Genomic DNA, 19,481 nt, shown 5'->3' with positions numbered 1-19,481 from the left:
GAGGAGCCTGGTGGGCTGTAGTCCATGGGGTAGCAAAGAGTCAGACACGACTGAGCAACTTCATGTTTCACTTTCATGCACTGGAGAAGGAAATGGCAACCTACTCCAGGGTTCTTGTCTGGAGATTCCCAGGGACAGGGGAGCCTTGGTGGGCTGCCATCTATGGGGTCGCACAGAGTGAAGCTGGGGGACATGACTAAAGTGACTTAGCAGTAGCAGCAGCAGTGGGAAGGATATGGAAAAGTTACTGATTCTCAAATAGTGTGCGCAAAGATTACCTGGCACTTTTTTAAAAATGCAGATGGCTGAGTCTCAAGGCCAAATACTCTAATTCAGTAGGTCTGGAGCCCAGAATTTGTACTTTATAGACATCCTAGATAATTCTGATGGAGATGGTCTTTCCACTGCACTTTAACAAACCCTTGAAGCTGATGGCTTTTTCTCAACTGAAATCAGATTAGGCAGAAGGGATTAAAGGAGTAAAATGAAGCTTTCTCAACTGTTATCTTAATCTTTTATAGAAACCCTGCAACTGTGATGACAAACAATATATCTGCTGAGGAAATTATATATCTGCTGTGAGGAAAACTCAAGTCTTTCTAAGACTTTCTTCATTTTAATAGGCAAAACTTGACCAATAAGCAACACATAGTATTACAAATAAAATACTACTGAAAGCGAAAGAAAGCGAAGTCACTCAGTTGTGTACAACTCTTTTCAACCCCATGGACTGTAGCCTACCAGTCTCCTCCATCCATGGAATTTTCTAGGCAAGAGTACTGGAGTGGGTTGCCATTTCCTTCTCCAGGGGACCTTCCCGACCCAGGGATTGAACATGGGTCTCCTGCATTGCAGGCAGACGCTTTATCATCTGAGCCACCCGGGAAGCCCATAACTGAACCAGTTGTCATTCCTAAGACTCCTATTGTAAGCATTTGTTAGTATCAAAGATAAGCAATGCTATAGCAACTTTTGGCTTTAAATTGAAGCCAATTCAGTTTGCTTTTTGATATTGAGTTTCTTCTAAGAAGACAGATAAGATTCACTATAGACACACAATTGCTTAATGTGAGACTTACTGACAATCAAAAATTGCCTCCCTAATCCCAACACCCATTTAATAAAGTTTCAATTCCTAAAAACCCGACATGATTTATTTTTAGATCCAGGTGTGTAAGACCAGCCAGGTTAGTCTTGGAAGGTAATACTGCTTCCAAGTATTGTAATTCATATTAGCCCTTAAAAACATAAAACCATCTTAAGTAATTAACTATTCTGATTTAATCATATTTCATAGAAGCTCAAAGCACTCAAACATTTCCCCTTTATTTGAATAAACTAAAGCCCTATAATTTACAATGTGCAAAACATTAAAATAATTCCCCTAAAAATTATATTAGCATATTTTCCATCATCAGGGACTGGTACAGCCTCTGCCTGAATACATGGTCTTCTCAGTGATGATCTAAATTTAAATTCAGGTAAATACAAACCACAGCAAAAATTAAAGTTTTCATCTTTAATGAAATGACTTTGGAAATAACATACATTTCCATGACACCAACACTATAGTTTTCGGAGTCACAGTAAGATACACAGAATTATATCCGTAATTAATATGAATGCCAACATTTTAAGCAGTAATTTGTTACATGGCAAACAAAATCAAGAAAGCAACCATCAAACAAAAGAGACCCATAGCTTCAGACAAGGCAAATCCCAGGATAGCATATGAGAACAGCTGCTGCTTCAGTGAAGGGTTTCTAAAAGAGACAACACATATTATTCAAATTTTAGCATGGTTGATAAATGTTAAAGAACCAGATTATTAGTGTTGGGTTCTTTGTAACCTGAAAAGTACTAGCACACCGTTCTGCCCAGATCTCTTTTGGTTCTGCCTGTGACATTCCTTTCCCCTCATTCCTAATCATATGGGAAAAGGGAGGCATTATTCTCCCTATGTCAATGGTCAGTCTTCATCCATTATTACCTTCTTATTCTGACCTTCTTATCCCCAAAAAAGTATGTTTTAAGATTTAATAGTTTAAATAAAAGGTCTTAAATAATAAAATGGAGACTGGTATTTTTTTAAAGCATGAGCTCTCTTGCTTTGACTTTAGACAAGGAGTTTCTCTGGTCCTTAATAGGTATACTGGAGTCTCTCCAAGGGGTTTTGGGAGCAGTGACAATGCATGCAAAGTACTCAAAATGAAATGCAAGACACAGAAAGGCACTTAATAGAAAGTAGCTATTATTATTTCACTAGTTTTCTAAGTTTCCAACTATTTCAAACATGTTTCAAACTATTTATTTGGCAATAGAAATTACCTGGCATAACCAATGATGAGACTGCCAAAGACTGTTCCAATACCAGCACCAGAACCAGCCACTCCTACTGTGGCAGCACCCGCACCGATAAATTTGGCTGCAGTATCAATGTCTCTGTTGACCGCAGTGGTCTGAAACTCCCTTTGGATTAACTGAGACACACCATTCTGGGTGCCATTAAATACCGTAGAGCCCTAGAGAGCAGGAAATAAAAGCAAAGGTCAAATCAGTAATCATAGTTAGCTATTTTAATCATGGTACTGTCAAAATGATAACCACTTCTCTATATTTGTAGCTGAGTTTGAATAGAAGATGGTGTGGCACAATGGAAAACTCTAGGGCTTAGAATAATTCCAGTCTTGCAGAAAAAGAACAGTATCTACACCAGATAAGGTCTTTGAAAATTAAGAAACAGTGTATGTGCATATACTGTTTAATAGAGTAGGCTGTTCAGTAACTGTTGTTATCAAAATCATAAACACCAGCAAGTCAAAATTATACACTTAAGTATATATATTAATTATACTTCCTGGCCAAAATTCAGGTGACTAAGTTTTGGATAAAGTTTCTTTCATTGGCTCATCCTCTGCAAATTTTTTGGATGAAAGGGTGGAAAGGACTGCCTAAAACCATTCATTAATGAGGTTTTCCCCCTTTGCTGTGATAAAGACCCTAAGACTTCTTTGGTAGCATTAGTTAATTTTACCTCTCCAGTCCTAGTCTCTGGTCGAGATAACACTGAGGCAGAAATTGGTCTGTATGCAACTCTGGATCCAGCTCTGATCTGTTCATGAAAAAGATTCCATGTTATTAAGACAACAGATATGACTTCAAGGACCCTTCCCACACCATGAATTCTAAAAAGGCAAGTTGCAAAAATGAGTCAGAAACATCATGACTTCTCTCTATTGATTCTTATCCTGGCTTTTTGATCATGTTTCAATGCATGAAGCAATTTTAACAAAACTGTTAATGAAATTTTAAAACTTATTCATAGTGTATTTGTAATACTCTGAACAAAACTTTTAAGAACAATTAGTTAGAAAGAGTAAGTATTGCTTTTAAAATTTCAATTATTGTAGCGCCACAATTCAGATCAGAAAACCAGCAATAAATACCCCACATTCTTTGGTAAGTTAAGTGGATCAACAAGTACTATACACGCTTGTCATTTTAAATAGCCCATTAGTTAAAATGAGCTCGCGCTATTTCTAAGATTATTCCTATATGTCCATTAATCATAAAATTAAAAAGCAGTTTAAACAATTCCACACTGGTGGAAGAACAATCTTTTAAACAGTCTGACCATAAGGACATATTCCTGCCCTTGAGTGTCCACTAAGGTCACAGAAAATTCCTTCAGAACCGAGACCTGATTCTCTAAGATAAACCCCGCAGATCTTCACACAAAGTGCCCAAAAATAGTTTGGGAAATAACACCCCAAACGCAGTAGAAACTTTCGGCTCCTGCACTAGCCGCCTCCGCCCACACAAGGTGAGGCAAAGTTCCTCCCTCTGCAGCATCGAGTTTGACCTACAGATCGTAATGGAGACCGCAGCAGTAGCGAACGTAGGCCTCGAGGCCCCTTCCAGCCTTCTCTGCACCCCAACCCTCGCGTGCCCCGATCCAACAGGGTGCCGGAGGAGGTGGGGGAGGGGCCGTTCCAGGACAAGGAGCAAGGAGGGTTTGACCTACACCGAGCTGGGCCTGACAACTAGGCCTCGGCGGTTCTCCATAGCCAGAGTGGAGGGGAGGAGCGAAGTAAGAAACCCCAGGAAGGAATAGGAAAGGGATAAAAAGACACAGAGGTTAAGAGGCGTGAGGGAACTGTCCCGAAAGGGCCGTGAGTTCCACGCGGAGGTGACCCATTCAACAACGTGGACGTCTGGGCCAAGAGGTCGGGCCCTCGAGCTCTGGGCCCAGTCTGGGCTACGCACCAGAGCTGGGGTGCAGGCAAGCTTGGCGCAGGTGAACATCTTGCACTCTTCGGGGCAGCGCAGCTGGAGGACTTGGGTGACAGGAGACGTGGGCTCCTCTCCCGCTTCCTCTCTGCGGAGGCAAAGAGGCTTAAGGTCAAGTGTCCTCCGAGGGCCCGTACTTCCACCCAAGTCCCTCAGGTTCCCGTGCACGCGGTCAGCTCGGGCCCAGCGCCAAACGAGGCGCCTGCAGAATGAATGGGTCCCTCTGGGGCGCGGCTCCACCACGGCCAGACCCGGCTTCCGCGCCCTCCGCTTACCTTCCAGGGAGGTGGCGGCGGCCGCTGCGGCAGAGGTCGAAGGAATGGGGCTGGGCGCGCAAGCGCAGTCCCGCTCTTATCCGCACCGCAGCACCCGGATGGAGAAGGCGGGGAATTGGGTGCAGCCCGGAAAACGCTCAAGGTCATTTGTAACAACTTTATTGGTAACCAGTCCGGAAGGACAGAGACAGCCGCCCCAAGATGGAGTGGCGGGCAGAAGAGGGGTGAAGGAGAGACAAAAAGTAGATATTGAAAACTAGCCCAGGGAGAGGGAACCGAACGGATTATTTCGCCTTTGATCTAAGCTGGTCGCAGGACAGTGGGACTTAATCCTTCAGTTGACTTTCTTAATGAGATTTGGCCTTTTATCAGTTGGTAGGTTTCTTTCGTAAAAGAGATCCCTTCCTGGTCATTCTTCTTTGTGAAAATAGGACTCTGTGGGAAAACGGTTCATTCACTGCTTAGCAGAAAGTGAAAATACATTTCTGTAAAGGAATCTGAAAAAGAGTTCCAGAAGTCTGGAATAATCTTTTGGGGGAAAGTGGGCCTGACTTTCTGGGACAAGTTCAGTTCAGTTGCTCAGTCGTGTCCGACTCTTTGCGAGCCCATGGATTGCAGCATGCCAGGCCTCCCTGTCCATCACCAACTCCCAGAGCTTACTCAAACTCATGTTCATTGATTTGGTGATGCTGTCCAACCATCTCATCCTCGGTCGTCCCCTTCTTCTCCCGCCTTCACTCTTTCCCAGCATCAGGGTCTTTTCAAATGAGTCAGTTTTTCGCATCAGGTGACCAAAGTATTGGAGTTTCAGCTTCAGTATCAGTCCTTCCAATGAATAATCAGGACTGATTTCTTTTAGGATGGACTGGTTGGATCTCCTTGCAGCCCAAGGGACTCTCAAGAGTCTTCTCCAACACCACAGTTCAAAAGCATCAATTCTTTGGCACTCAGCCTTCTTCACAGTCCAACTCTCATATCCATACATGACCACTGGAAAAACCATAGCATTGAATAGACGAACCTTTGTTGGCAAAGTAATGTCTCTGCTTTTTAATATACTGTCTAGGTTTGTTATAGCTTTTCTTCCAAGGAGCAAGCGTCTTTTAATTTTATGGCTGCAGTCACCAGCTGCAGTGATTTTGGAGCCCCCCAAAATAATACTGGGACAAAGGAATAAGCAAATGAATAGATCTAAGAGCTTTGTTGGAGAAGACTCTTGAGAGTCCCTTGGACTGCAAGAAGATCCAATCAGTCTATTCTAAAGGAGATTGGCCCTGGGTGTTCTTTGGAAGGAATGATGCTAAAGCGGAAACTCCAGTACTTTGGCCACCTCATGCGAAGAGTTAACTCATTGGAAAAGGCTCAGATGCTGGGAGGGATGGGGGGCAGGAGGAGAAGGGGATGACAGAGGATGAGATGGCTGGATGGCATCATGGACTTGATGGACATGAGTTTGAGTGAACTCCAGGAGTTGGTGATGGACAGGGAGGCCTGGCTTGCTGCAGTCCATGGGCTTGCAAAGAGTCGGCCACGACTGAGCGACTGAACTGAACTGAACTGAACTGAAGAGCTTTGTGACTTGGGCACAAAGTTACCTCTTGATAAAGAGAGGGAGGTCAGTTTTTCTCCCAGCCCTGTGATTGGGAGAATTAAGGGTTGTAAATGTTTTTTCGTGTAGGGCCAGGGACTAAGGAAAGTCCTAGTATTTTCAAAACTGACCCAACTTTAACACTTGTTGTGGGTAACTTTGGGCTTCAGATCAATACAGAAATATCTTAGGGAAAAAAATGGCTCTTAGTGGACTTGTGTCAGGTCTTGAATTCTGTAAATCTGACTTAGTAGTTCTAACAAGTGGCTGTGGAGGTGGTACAAGTCAACATGAAAGATTAAGTATCTAGGGATGTCTAGGGACTGAAATCCGACCCACTTGGCCTAGAGCCCTGAAACAACATGGACCCAGAGGATCACTTTTTTTCTAGTTGGCACCACGGTGCAGTATCATCTAGCAGTAATCCTGGGGAGAAGCCCTCAGAACTAAAACTTGAAGAACGAGTTAAGACTGATCTACTTCATAGGCAATTAAGACACTGATCCAGCTTCACAGGCAAATGCTTCAAACTCACATGTGAGCTAATCATTTTAGGCCCAATCTTTAGCACATAAAACAGAGTTAATTCACATGTGCAGTTCAAGGAGAACTTATTAGTATATTTTCTGAAGCACTCAATTCTTGCCTGAAGTATATGGTAAGATGTCCTTTGATGTCTAAAGTTGAGGAAACAATAACGCTCTGTCGTAGTCAGGGTTCACCAGAGAAACAAAACTAGTTGTAAGAAAAATTTGACCTCTCTTGGCAGGATCCTACTGGTTCTGTTTCTGTGGAGAACCCGGATTAACACAGAGCATTATTATATTAAGCATTATTGTTTACATATATATATAGGCTTCCCAGGTGGCACTAGTGGTAAAGAACGCACCTGCCAATGCAGGAGACGTGGAAGATCCCCTGCAGGAGGGCATGGCAACTCACTCTAGTATTCTTGCCTGAAGAATCCTGTGGACAGAGGAGCCTGGAGGGCTGCAGTTCATAGAATCGCAAAAAGTCAGACATAACTAAAATGACTTAGTGTGCGTGTGTGCCTGTGTGCACGCGCACACACACACACACACACACACACACAGAATGACCATGTGGAATTAATTGACTTATGTGGTTATAGAGACTGAGAAGTTCCATGAACTGATGTCTTCAAGCTGGGGACTCAGGAAAGCTGATGGTATAATTGAACTGGATCTGAAGGCCTGAGAATCAGGGAGGCCAATGATATAAATCCCAGTCTGAGAAAATAAGATGGAATGGCCCACTTCAGTAGTGAGACAGGGAGGAAAAAAGTGAATTCTTCCTTTCTCTGACTTTTGTTCTATTCCTCAATGGACTGGATGATGGCCACCCACATTGGGGAGGGCAATCTACTTTACTGAGTCCACAGATTCAAATGTGATCTTGGCGGGGAGGGAGGCCCACTAGGGAGGGGATATATATATATAAAATTATATATATAATTTTGACTGATTCACATTGATGTATGACAGAGACCACTACAACACTATAAAGCAATTATCCTCCAGTTAAAAAAAAAATCTCATCCAGAAACACCTTCACAGACACTAGAAATAAAGTTTAATATACATACTCCTGTGCCCAGTCAAGTTGACACATAAAATTAATCATCACAGGCCTTATACTTCAGTAATAGATTATCTTAAGGGAAAAATTATTCTAAATGAATTTGTGTATGGAAATGGCTTAGAGAAAAGCCCTTCCTCTCCAGCCATAAATCAGTAGCAGTAACTGTTGAGAAGAGGCAGGAGAAAAGCCAGGCCCCCTAACAGTCTCACTTGCATGGTGCATATGGGTTAGCTGCCTATAGGAGTGAGAGATACCCTCTGTGTCCAGGTTCCCGCCTGACATGTGTCAGCATGTCAATGAGCAGATGAGTTGGCCTAGAAGAGAATAGGTCCTTTGTGGGTTCTGTCAGTTACAGTTAAAATATTTATGAAGAATTTTAGGTGTTCAAAGAACAGATGTTCTACCTTTGAGAACAGTGTGTGTGTGTGTGTGTGTGTGTGTGTGCACGCGCACGCACATGTTTAAAACAGAGACACAAAGAAAGACAAATAATAAGTTAGTCATAAGTATTTAATCCTGTCTACATTTTTCCTTAGACTGTGGAGTCAGTCATGTTAAGTTATGGGACATTAGAATTAGGTAATATCTGATAATATCTGGGTGATGATGGCATGAGGAAGAAAGGAAAGGGGCAGTAAAAAGAAGTATGAAAGATAATTTCTAAATAAATCCTTCCCTATCCTGCATGCTCCTGTGCAATGTGACTTTGCTACTCATTTCATCTAATCAACTGCTTGATAATTAATATAGAAAGGTCATTTTCATTAAAAGAATACGTATATGAATATAAGATCATGTTCCTCTGCTGACTCTAACCCATCTCGAAGTAAGTAACTTACTCTTTTTCCAATTAATATGTCAGATGCTGCTAGTTACCTATTCAGCTTTATTCTCCCCTTCTCTCTTACTTACAGGATCCTGCTCCCAGTTAAAAAAATACTGAGCTTCCCAGGTTCACTTACAGTTAGGAATTATCAATGGTTTGTGAGTTGAAGTTACTTGGCAGTGCCTCTAAGAATGCTTAGAAAGAAGTTAGAGGCAACTGGTTCATTTTTTTTTTCTTTCCTTTTCTTTTTCCTGCCTGGAATATGAACCAGTGTCTGGAGGTGAAGCAGCAATCTTGCAACCATGAGTACAGAAACAACACATTAAGTATGGAGAAGCTGGGAAAGAAAAGGAGCCGGATACCACTCAACCATAAAAAAGAATGAAATTTTGCCATTTGAAACAACATGGATGGACTTGGAGGGCGTTATACAAAGTGAAATAACTCAGGCAGAGAAAGACAAATACTATATGATATCACTTATGTGTGGAATATAAAAATAAAACAAGGTAGCACCCGCTCCAGTACTCTTGCCTGGAAAATCCCATGGACGGAGGAGCCTGGTAGGCTGCAGTCCAGGGGGTCGCTAAAAGTTGGACATGACTGAGTGACTTCACTTTCACTTTTCACTTTCATGCATTAGAGAAGGAAATGGCAACCCACTCCAGTGTTCTTGCCTGGAGAATCCCAGGGACGGGGGAGCCTGGTGGGGTGCTGTCTATGGGGTCACACAGAGTCGGACACGACTGAAGAGACTTAGCAGCAGCAGCAGCAGAGATATAGAGAACAACCTAGTGGTTACCACTGGGGAGAGGGGAAAGAGTATGGGGAAGACAGGGGTAGGGGATGAAAAAGCACAAACAGTTACATACAAAATAAATAAGCTACAAGGATATATTGTACAGCACTGGGAATACAGCCAATATTTTATATGACTGTAAATGGAGCATAATCCTGAAAAATTGTTAATCTCTATGTTGTACACCTGGAATTTTACTATACATCAACCATGTTTCAATTAAAAAATAAATAAGGAGTCTGAGTTAACTTTCTTTTAGAGTAGCTACAGCAGCCCTTAACTGCCTATTTATGGACTTCATGGTACAGGAGAAAATCAATCTATTTGGTTAAGCCACTGAGTCAGGTTTCTGTTATGTGCAGTTGAACACAATCCAAACTGATACATAATTCTGTAGATTTACACCTGAAACTTTTTTGGATTTGGGGCTGTGATTATAGTGGCCTATTCTCTCACAGAATTTACATTAACTTACATCTGTCTTTTTTCCCTTATCTGCTAGGTATTTCTGCTGGGACCAACCACAAGACAGAAATCATAATAGTAATTTGAACAGGGAAAATTTAATATAAACTTTGTTGACCAGTAAAAGGTATCTAACTACTAAAAATGGGAGAGTAGGTTCTCAGGGGTCTAGAAGCAGGAACTATAAGAATAGCTGCTACCCTTGGCTGAGGAGGAGAGGGCATGGCTGTCGCAGGAACCTACAGTCCACAGTCCACTTGTGGTGAAGAAACTTGCTGGAGGCAGGGGCCGCACAAGCGAACCGCGAGGATTGCTGAGGTGAACACAAGCAGGCCTCTGCTGCAAGCCAATCCACCTGAAGGAGAAAGTCCTTGCTCTTGTTCTGGCTTCCCAGTGTCTTTCCAGCACCCTCTATTGGCCAAACCTAACATTCTGCCAGTTGTCATAGTGGAAATGCCTATAGGGTTCAGCTGTAGAACAGAAACAAGGCAAAGAAGCATGGATTTCTAGTTGAGAGTCATAAGTTACTAACTAGGAGAGATGGTAAGATTTTTAAGGGCAGGAATTAGGCCTAATTCATATTTATGTCTTCCACAGCAGCTAACATAAAGTATTAAACATAGTAGTCACTCAATAAATGTTTGCTCAGTAGTAACTAAGGTACTGAGTATGGTTGAAGTAACTTGCAAAAACTTATTCTTCTAACTAAAATTTTAGGCTGTGGGGACAAATTGGAATGACCTCTAGAATTTCTTTTTCTTACTTGTATTGCAAAATTCAAACTTAGAGAACTCGAGGAACATTTTCTTCTTCTTCTTCTTTTTTTTAATGTGTGGCATGAGTTTGTTCAAATAAACATTCTGTGTGTGTACCTAAGAAGGATTCTGTATTTATAGTCTTGTGTACCTAACGAATTCATTAAAAAAACAAAACAATAAAGTCCTTTATTGACCTGTTCTGTGATACAAAGGGGCTGCCCAGGTGGCTTAGTAGTAAAGAATCCATTTGCCACTGCAGGAGATGCAGGAGATGTAGTTTCGATCCCTGGGTCTGGAAGATCCCTGGAGAAGGAAATGGTAACCAGTTTCAGTATCCTTGCCTGGAGAATCCCATGGACAGAGGAGCTTGGTGGGCTACAGTCCAGGGTGTCACAAAGAGCTGGACACAACTGAGCTTTCCTGAAGAATCCCTTGGATAGAGGAGAATGGAGGGCTACAGTCCTTGGGGTAGCAAAGAGTAAGACACGACTGAAGCGACTGAATGCGCATACGTGCATGCATGAATGACTGAGCACACACAGCGCACGTGATACAATAGAACATTGGCAGAAATGGGACATGAGCAGAAGCAGAATAGGCCCTGGGCTGGCTTGTGAGGCAGGCAAGGTCTGTCGGTGATTAGTCCTTGGCTTTTTTCTCAAAGCCACTGGTCTGTCAGTGGGCAGCTGACTCTCTGCTGGCACCTTATACTTTCTTGGTGTCTCGTGGCTATGTTAGGCTCTCCATGGCAGCAGCTACTGAAGCTATCTCTTCCAGGTAGTTTCCACTTCTGAGCTCTTACCCATGTAAAATCTAACTTATTGCTTGCTTCAGCAGTGCATATACAAAATTATAGTGATACAGAGAAAACTAGCATGGCACCTGTGGAAGGGTGACATGCAAACCCACCATGTATTCTATTTTTTATAGTCTGCTACTATATTCTCCAAGCCAGGCTTCAGCAATATGTGAACCGTGAACTTCCTGATGTTCAAGCTGGTTTTAGAAAAGGCAGAGGAACCAGAGATCAAATTGCCAACATCTGCTGGATCATGGAAAAAGCAAGAGAATTCCAGAAAAACATCTATTTCTGCTTAATGACTATGCCAAAGCCTTTGACTGTGTGGATCACAATAAACTGTGGAAAATTCTGAAAGAGATGGAAATACCAGACCACCTGACCTGCCTCTTGAGAAATCTGTATGCAGGTCAGGAAGCAACAGTTAGAACTGGACATGGAATAACAGACTGGTTCCAAATAGGAAAAGGAGTACGTCAAGGCCGTATATTGTCACCCTGCTTATTTAACTTATATGCAGAGTACATCATGAGAAACGCTGGGCTGGAAGAAGCACAAGCTGGAATCAAGATTGCTGGGAGAAATATCAATAACCTCAGATATGCAGATGACACCACCCTTATGGCAGAAAGTGAAGAGGAACTCAAAAGCCTCTTGATGAAAGTGAAAGTGGAGAGTGAAAAAGTTGGCTTAAAGCTCAACACTCAGAAAACGAAGATCATGGCATCTGGTCCCATCACTTCATGGCAAATAGATGGGGAAACAGTGGAAACAGTGCCAGACTTTATTTTGGGGGGCTCCAAAATCACTGCAGATGGTGACGGTAGCCATGAAATTCAAAGACACTTACTCCTTGGAAGGAAAGTTATGATCAACCTAAGATGGCGTATTCAAAAGCAGAGACATTACTTTGCCAACAAAGGTCCATCTAGTCAAGGCTATGGTTTTTCCTGTGGTCATGTATGGATGTGAGAGTTGGACTGTGAAGAAGGCTGAGCGCTGAAGAATTGAGGCTTTTGAACTGTGGTGTTGGAAAAGACTCTTGAGAGTCCCTTGGACTGCAAGGAGATCCAACCAGTCCATTCTGAAGGAGATCAGCCCTGGGATTTCTTTGGAAGGAATGACGCTAAAGCTGAAACTCCAGTACTTTGGCCACCTCATGCGAAGAGCTGACTCATTGGAAAAGACTCTGATGCTGGGAGGGATTGGGGGCAGGAGGAGAAGGGGACGACAGAGGATGAGATGGCTGGATGGCATCACCGACTCGATGGACGTGAGTCTGAGTTAACTCTGGGAGTTGGTGATGGACAGGGAGGCCTGGTGTGCTGCAATTCACGGGGTCGCAAAGAGTTGGACATGACTGAATGACTGAACTGAACTGAACTATTTACCTCACAAGTGGAGAAGGAATGTGAATGCATCTAAGAAGGGGAGAGAATTACAAATACATTTCCTATGTTTTAAAAATAGAGGTTTCAAAAATGGTTCCCAATATGAGAAGGAATGGATTGAAGGGAACAGGAATAGATGCTAACCCTCTTTGAATATACTTTGCTTTCTGGATTTGGATTTGGAACCATGCAACTCATTTAAAAAAGTGGAAAAAAATTAAATCTCCTACAAATTGAAACAGATGAATTCTAGGTATCTAGTTGGTAGCATAACCACAATTTACTCTTTGTAGGTACAAAGAGTCCAGAAATGGATAAAAAGAACAAACAACTCCTTGATCATCAGCTTCATGCTCCTTGGCCCCTTTGCTGTTCCTCCAGCACCCCAACCATACTGCCCCATAGAACTACATGTTTTGCTTCTTTAGTTTGGAACACCTTATGTTTACTTGGCTTAACCTCCACTTCATTCAAGTTTTTGCTCAAGTTACCTCTTAAGTGTGGCTTTCCTGGATCCTTTACTTAACTTTATATTTCTCTGTGGCTGTTATTGCTACCTTGGCATCATGTACGGCCGGTTTGTTTGTATCTCACATTAGACTCTAACTTCTTCAAGAGATGGGAATACCAGACCACCTGACCTGCCTCCTGAGAAATCTGTATGCAGATCAAGAAGCAACAGTTAGAACTGGACATGGAATAACAGACTGGTTCCAAATCGGGAAAGGAGTACGTCAAGGCTGTATATTGTCAACCTGCTTATTTAACTTATATGCAGAGTACATCATGAGAAACATTGGGCTGGAGGAAGCACAAGCTGGAATAAAGATAGCCGGGAGAAATATCAGTAATCTCAGATATGCAGATGACACCACACTTATGGCAAAAAGTGAAGAACTAAAGAGCCTCTTGAGGAAAGTAAGAGAGGAGAGTTAAAAGTTGGCTTAAAACTCAACACTCAGAAAACTAAGATCATGGCATCTGGTCCCATCACTTCATGGCAAATAGATGGGATAACAATGGAAACAGTGACAGACTTTATTGGGGCTCCAAAATCACTGCAGATGGTGATTGCAGCCATGAAATTAAAAGACGCTTGCTCCTTGGAAGAAAAGCTATGAGAAACCTAGACAGCATCTTAAAAAGCAGAGACATTACTTTGCCAACAAAGGTCCGTCTAGTCAAAGCTCTGGTTTTTCCAGTAGTCATGTATGGATGTGACAGTTGGATCATAAAGAAAGCTGAGCTCCAAAGAACTGATGCTTTTGAACTGTGGTGTTGGAGAAGACTCTTGAGAGTCCCTTGGACTGCAAGGAGATCCAACCAGTCCATCCTAAAGGAAATCAGTCCTGAATATTCATTGGAAGGACTGATACTGAAGCTGAAACTCCAATACTTTGGTCACTTGATGAGAAGAACTGATTCATTTGAAAAGACCCTGATGCCGGGAAAGATTGAAGGTGGGAAGAGAAGGAGACGACAGAGGATGAGATGGTTGGATGGCATCACCAACTGAAGGGTCATGAGTCTGAGTGAACTCCGGGAGTTGGTGACGGACAGGGAGGTCTGGCGTGCTGCAGTCCATGGAGTTGCAAAGAATTGGACACGACTGAGTGACTGAACTGACCTGATATGATAGCAGGGACTTTGTTTTGTTTATTGCTTGATCTACATAGCCTAGAACTTGCTTGATCTATTTATAGGCACTCATTTCATTTTTAAGCAATGAGGTTGGAGAAGGAAAGGAGAAACTGTTAAATTTTCTTCACATGTGCATGTGTGTGCTTACCTCTGCATTATTTGATATGTTACCATAAGCATGAACTTCAACAGTTTAAAAGGCAATATGTTAGGAAAGTTTTAATTTATGATAACTGATAAATGTATTATATTATCCTCTCTGTGGCACCTGCATTAATGAAACCAAAGGGAAGCATTATTAAATGTTGAATTTCAGTTCTTGGTGATGGGCTTGGGTGTACTTTTAGGCAGTAGCCCTATCCAATATATTTCAAATTGTATTCAAACTCTAATCTATTCATGGTAAGGCTATTCCTGTTTTAAGCATCATGTATGTGTGGATGTGGGTGTGTGCTCCTTTTTATCTATATATTGGCTGGAGTTTCTTGTATTCTTTTATGTGATAGAAAGGTATATTGTCAGTTTCAGCTATATGTGTGTGTATATACATTTACACACACACACACACACACACACACATGCACACACATGCCATGCCATGCCATGCCATGTGGCTTGTGGGATCTCAGTTCTCCAAGCAAGGATTGAACCTGGGCCGTGGAACTGAAAGCAGTGAATCCTAACCACTTGACCACCAGACAACTCCTGTATTACTCTACTTTTATTTAGTTTTTCACATTTTTTTCCTTTAGATTCATGTGTCAATCATTCATTCAACAAGCATTTTATTTATTTATTTTATATAATTGTGAGCCTGCTTTCTATAAGGATTTTCTTTGCTGAGAATTCTAGAATAAAATATGTAGTAATTAAGGTAAAATTAAAAGCCTTTTTTTTCCTGGCCCCCTACTACTTTGCTATTAAAATCCTCTGGTCTTCTATAGGTTTTCATGCTACTCTCTAAATTCATCCCACCCTTGTAACTTTGGCTGCTTTGCCTGACAAAGCACAGGGGGACCTCTGAGTGTTCAGTTACCTTTTATATATATCAACAAAATACATGTTACTCAAATTCAGCTGAAGGTTAAAAATAAAACAAATGGGGGGGCAGACTAAGTGCAGTGTTAAGAATTAGAACCAAGTTTTGTTAACTGTCTCTATTTGCTATCGTTGCTCCAAGATCATCTAGACAAATAGTATTTCCCTTGAGATCTGATAATTTCTTCCCACATTACACTTCTCTTGTCTTAGAGTTTTTATTTAATTTGGACCTCTAACCTGCCAGAATAGTAACCCTTTTGGCTTACTCATCCCATGCTTTGACATCCAACCAATTTTCTCTTAAAAACCATCAGGAAAAGAATCCCATCAAAAATGTCTTTCTAAAATAATGTAAGTAACGTATAACTACAGGCTTATAAATAATCAAAGCAATATAAAAATATAGCCAGCAAAATTATAACTGTTGTTTATCCTCCTCCCCAATATTGGTTTCCTCCTTAAAAATAAAAATTATTAACAGTACAGTGTGTACCTTTCTGGGCTTTCTTGGTGGCTCAGACGGAGAAGAATCTGCCTGCAATGTAGGAGATCCGGGTTCAAGCCCTGGTGGGGAAAATCCCCTGGAGAAGGGAATAGCTACCAGTATTCTTGCCTGGGTAATTCCATGGACAGAGGAGGCTGGCAGGCTGTAGTCCATGGATTTGCAAACTTTCACTATATTTTTACATGGAAAGAATTGGACATGACTGAGCATCTAAGAATATAGGAATATTGATATATATGAATAGAGTTTTTAATTTTCTTAAAAATTTATATCTTATTTTCAATGAATAGTGCTGGGAAAATTGGATATTTGCATGTGAAATACTGCAAATCTTACCTCATACCATATACAAAAATTAACTCAAAGTGAATCAAAGACATAAATGTATGATGTGAAACTATAAAACCCTTAGAAAAAATCTCCATGACAATGGATATTGTAATGATTTCTTGGATAAGAAACCAAAAGCCAGGCAACAAAAGAAAAAGATAAATTGGGCTTCATCAAAATTAAAAACTATGCATCAAAGGACGTTATCTAGAGAGTGAAAGGACAACCCACATCATGGAATAAAATATTAAAAATCATATCCCTGATAAGGTATTAATATTCAGAATATGTAAAGAACTCCTACAACTAAACAACAAACCCCTCAAACAACCTAATCTAAATATTAAAAAAGGAATTCAATAGGTGTTTTGCCAAACAAGATATACAAATGGCCAATAAGCACATAAAAAGATATACAACATCACTAGTCATTAGGGAAATGCAAGTCAAAACCACAATAAGATACCATTTCATACCAATAAGAAAGCCTATGATCTAAAAAAATGAAAAGTAACAATTGTTGATGGAGCAGTGATCACTGGAATGTAAAATGGTGTAGCTGCTATTGAAGACAATGTGATGTCTCTTCTAAAAAGCTAAATAAAGAATTATCATATGATCCACAATTCCACTTCTAAGTATATACTCAAAATAATTGAAAGCAGGGACTCAGATACTTGTACATCTGTTTATAGCAGCATTCTTCAGCATATTCCAAAAGGTGGAAAAAATACAAATGTCCATCAACAAATGAATGGATAAGCAAAGTGTGGTATATACATACAATGGGATATGTATGCTGGAGAAGGTGTGGAGAAAAGGGAACCCCCTATGCTGTTGCTGGGAATGTAAGTTGGTGCAGCCACTATGAGAAACAGTATGAAGTTTCCTTAAATACTAAGGAATATAGAGTTACGTATGATCTAGGAATCCCACTCCTGGGCATATCTCTGAAGAAAACTATAAATTGAAAAGATGTATGTACCTCAGTGTTGATAGCAGCACTATTTACAATAGCTAAGACATGGAAGCAACCTAAGTGTCCATCAACAGATGAATGGATAAAGAAAATATGCCTTTTTTATCCGATCATAAATGGAATATTACAACAGAATATTACTCAGTCATAATAAAGGATGAAATATTGCCATTTGCAACAGCATGGATGGACCTCGAGATTATCATACTAAATGAAGTCAAGTCAGACAGAGAAAAACAAGTATCATGTGATATCATGTATATGTGGAATCCAAAAAAAAAAAGTGATACTAGTAAACTTATGTACAAAACAGAAACGGAGTCATAGAAAGCAAACTTAAATGGGGAAAGGGAGTATTGCTGTTCTGTTGCTAAGTCATGTCCAGCTCTTTGCAGCCCCATGGACTGCAGCATGCCAGGCTCCTCTGTCCTCCACTATATCCTGGAGTTTGCTCAAATTCATGTCCACTGAGTCAGTGATGTTATTAAACCATCTCATCCTCTGCCACCCCATTCTCCTTTTGTCTTCATTCTTTCCCAGCATCAGGGGCTTTTTCAATGAGTCAGCTCTTTGCATCAGGTGGCCAAAGTATTGAAGCTTCACCTTCAGCATCAGTCCCTTCAATGAATATTCAGGGTTGATTTCCTTTAGGATTGACTGGTTTCATCTCCATACAGTCCAAGGGACTCTCAAGAGTCTTCTCCAGCACCACAGTATGAAAGCATCAATTCTTTGGCACTCAGCCTTCTTTCTGGTACAACTCTCACAGCTGTACATGACTATTAGAAAAATAGTCTTTCACTATAGAAAAATAGTCTATGACTATTAGAAAAATATCTTTGACTCTATGGACCTATGTTGGCAAGGAGATGTCTCTCTTTTTTTTTTTTTTTTTGCAATCCCTAAGGTTTTATTAACATGAGTTTCCAAAAACAAGCATCCATATTAGTGTGGGAGGAGAGGGAAGGGCAGGGAGAAGGAATTCTGCTCTACTGGTAATAAAGCTCCAAGGTTCATCCATCATGGATTTCATAGTACCCCAGAGAAACCTGGTCCTTAAAAATCTTGTTCCACTTTTTCAATACAATCTTGTTCCAGTGGTGCCAGTTTGGGCTGTGATCAGCTTCTTAAGGTCCCCAATGGTGTCATCAGTATTGCATGTAATGCAGACCTTCTTCCCCAGATGGTCATTGCAAATGACTTCAATCATCCTGGCTGGAGCTTAAATTGCCTAGAACCGACTGACACCACAACCTCCTCACTCGAGTCGATGTCTCTGCTTTTTAATATGCTATCTAGATTTGTCATAGTTTTACTTTCAAGGAGGAAGAGCTTTTTAATTTTGTGGGTGCAGACACCAACTGCAGTAATTCTGGAGCCCAAGAAAATAAAATCTGTCACCGTTTCCTCTTTTCCCCCTTCTATTTGCAATGAAGTAATGGGACTGGAGGAGAAGGCAATGGCACCCCACTCCAGTACTCTTGCCTAGAAAATCCCATGGATGGAGGAGCCTGGTAGGCTGCAGTCCAGGGGGTCACTAGGAGTCGGACATGACTGAGTGACTTCACTTTCACTTTTCACTTTCATGCATTGGAGAAGGAAATGGCAACCTACTCCAGTGTTCTTGCCTGGAGAATCCCAGGGACGGGGAAGCCTGGTGGGCTGCAGTCTATGGGGTCGCACAGAGTCGGACACAACTGAAGCGACTTAGCAGCAGCAGCAGCAATGGGACTGGATGCCATGATCTTAGTTTTTTGAAAATGCTGGGTTTCGAGCTAGCTTTTTCACTCTCCTCTTTCATACTCATCAAGAGGCTCTTTAGCTCTTCTTCACTTTCTGCCATTAGAGTGGTATCATCTGCATATCAAAGGTTGTTGATATTTCCCCCAGCAATCTTGATTTTAATCCCAAGCAAGCTAGGGATTCATCCAGATTCACATGAATACTTCATGTGAAATGCAGGGTGTCAATATACAACCTTGTGGTACTCCTTTCCCAGTTTTGAACCAGTCCATTGTTTCATGTCTGGTTCTAACTGTTGCTTCTTGACCCGCATATAGGTTTCTCAGGAGACAGGTAAAGTGGTCTGGTATTCCCATTTCTTTAAGAATTTTCCACAGTCTGTTGTGATCCACACAGTCAAAGACTTTCACGTAGTCAGTGGAATAGAAGTAGATGTTTTTTCTGGAACT

The 19,481-nt window shown here is 41.3% G+C and overlaps 1 protein-coding gene, 1 non-coding gene and 1 pseudogene across 2 annotated transcripts; 1 reads left to right on the top strand and 2 right to left on the bottom strand.

The window, feature by feature from the left end:
- Positions 1–1,504: 1,504 nt before the first annotated feature.
- On the bottom strand, positions 1,505–4,675 carry ATP5MC3 (ATP synthase membrane subunit c locus 3). The gene is made up of 5 exons (XM_027557102.1): positions 4,566–4,675; positions 4,267–4,378; positions 3,035–3,112; positions 2,329–2,522; positions 1,505–1,763 (listed from the first exon to the last, which is right to left on the bottom strand). The coding sequence occupies exons 2-5, from the start codon at positions 4,303–4,305 to the stop codon at positions 1,649–1,651; spliced, it is 426 nt and encodes a 141-aa protein (XP_027412903.1). The 5' UTR covers positions 4,306–4,378; positions 4,566–4,675; the 3' UTR covers positions 1,505–1,648.
- A 6,751-nt stretch (positions 4,676–11,426) lies between these two features.
- On the top strand, positions 11,427–11,530 carry LOC113881557. The gene has a single exon (XR_003508063.1). It is a non-coding gene; the product is annotated as a U6 spliceosomal RNA (small nuclear RNA).
- Positions 11,531–18,278: 6,748 nt separating this feature from the next.
- Positions 18,279–18,499, bottom strand: LOC113881405 (annotated as a pseudogene).
- Between the last annotated feature and the right edge of the window lie 982 nt (positions 18,500–19,481).

Source organism: Bos indicus x Bos taurus, chromosome 2 (assembly GCF_003369695.1).
Source record: "Bos indicus x Bos taurus breed Angus x Brahman F1 hybrid chromosome 2, Bos_hybrid_MaternalHap_v2.0, whole genome shotgun sequence".
Lineage (NCBI taxonomy): Eukaryota > Metazoa > Chordata > Mammalia > Artiodactyla > Bovidae > Bos > Bos indicus x Bos taurus.
This window is presented reverse-complemented; position numbering and strand designations above follow the sequence as displayed.

Coding starts and splice junctions, on each gene's coding strand:
- ATP5MC3 (XM_027557102.1), bottom strand. CDS start 4,305: ATGTTCACCTGCGCCAAGCTTGCCTGCACCCCAGCTCTG. Junction 3,113..4,266: donor TTGCCTGCACCCCAGCTCTG/GTGCGTAGCCCA, acceptor TTTCATGAACAG/ATCAGAGCTGGATCCAGAGT. Junction 2,523..3,034: donor CAGAGACTAGGACTGGAGAG/GTAAAATTAACT, acceptor CCTGCTCTCTAG/GGCTCTACGGTATTTAATGG.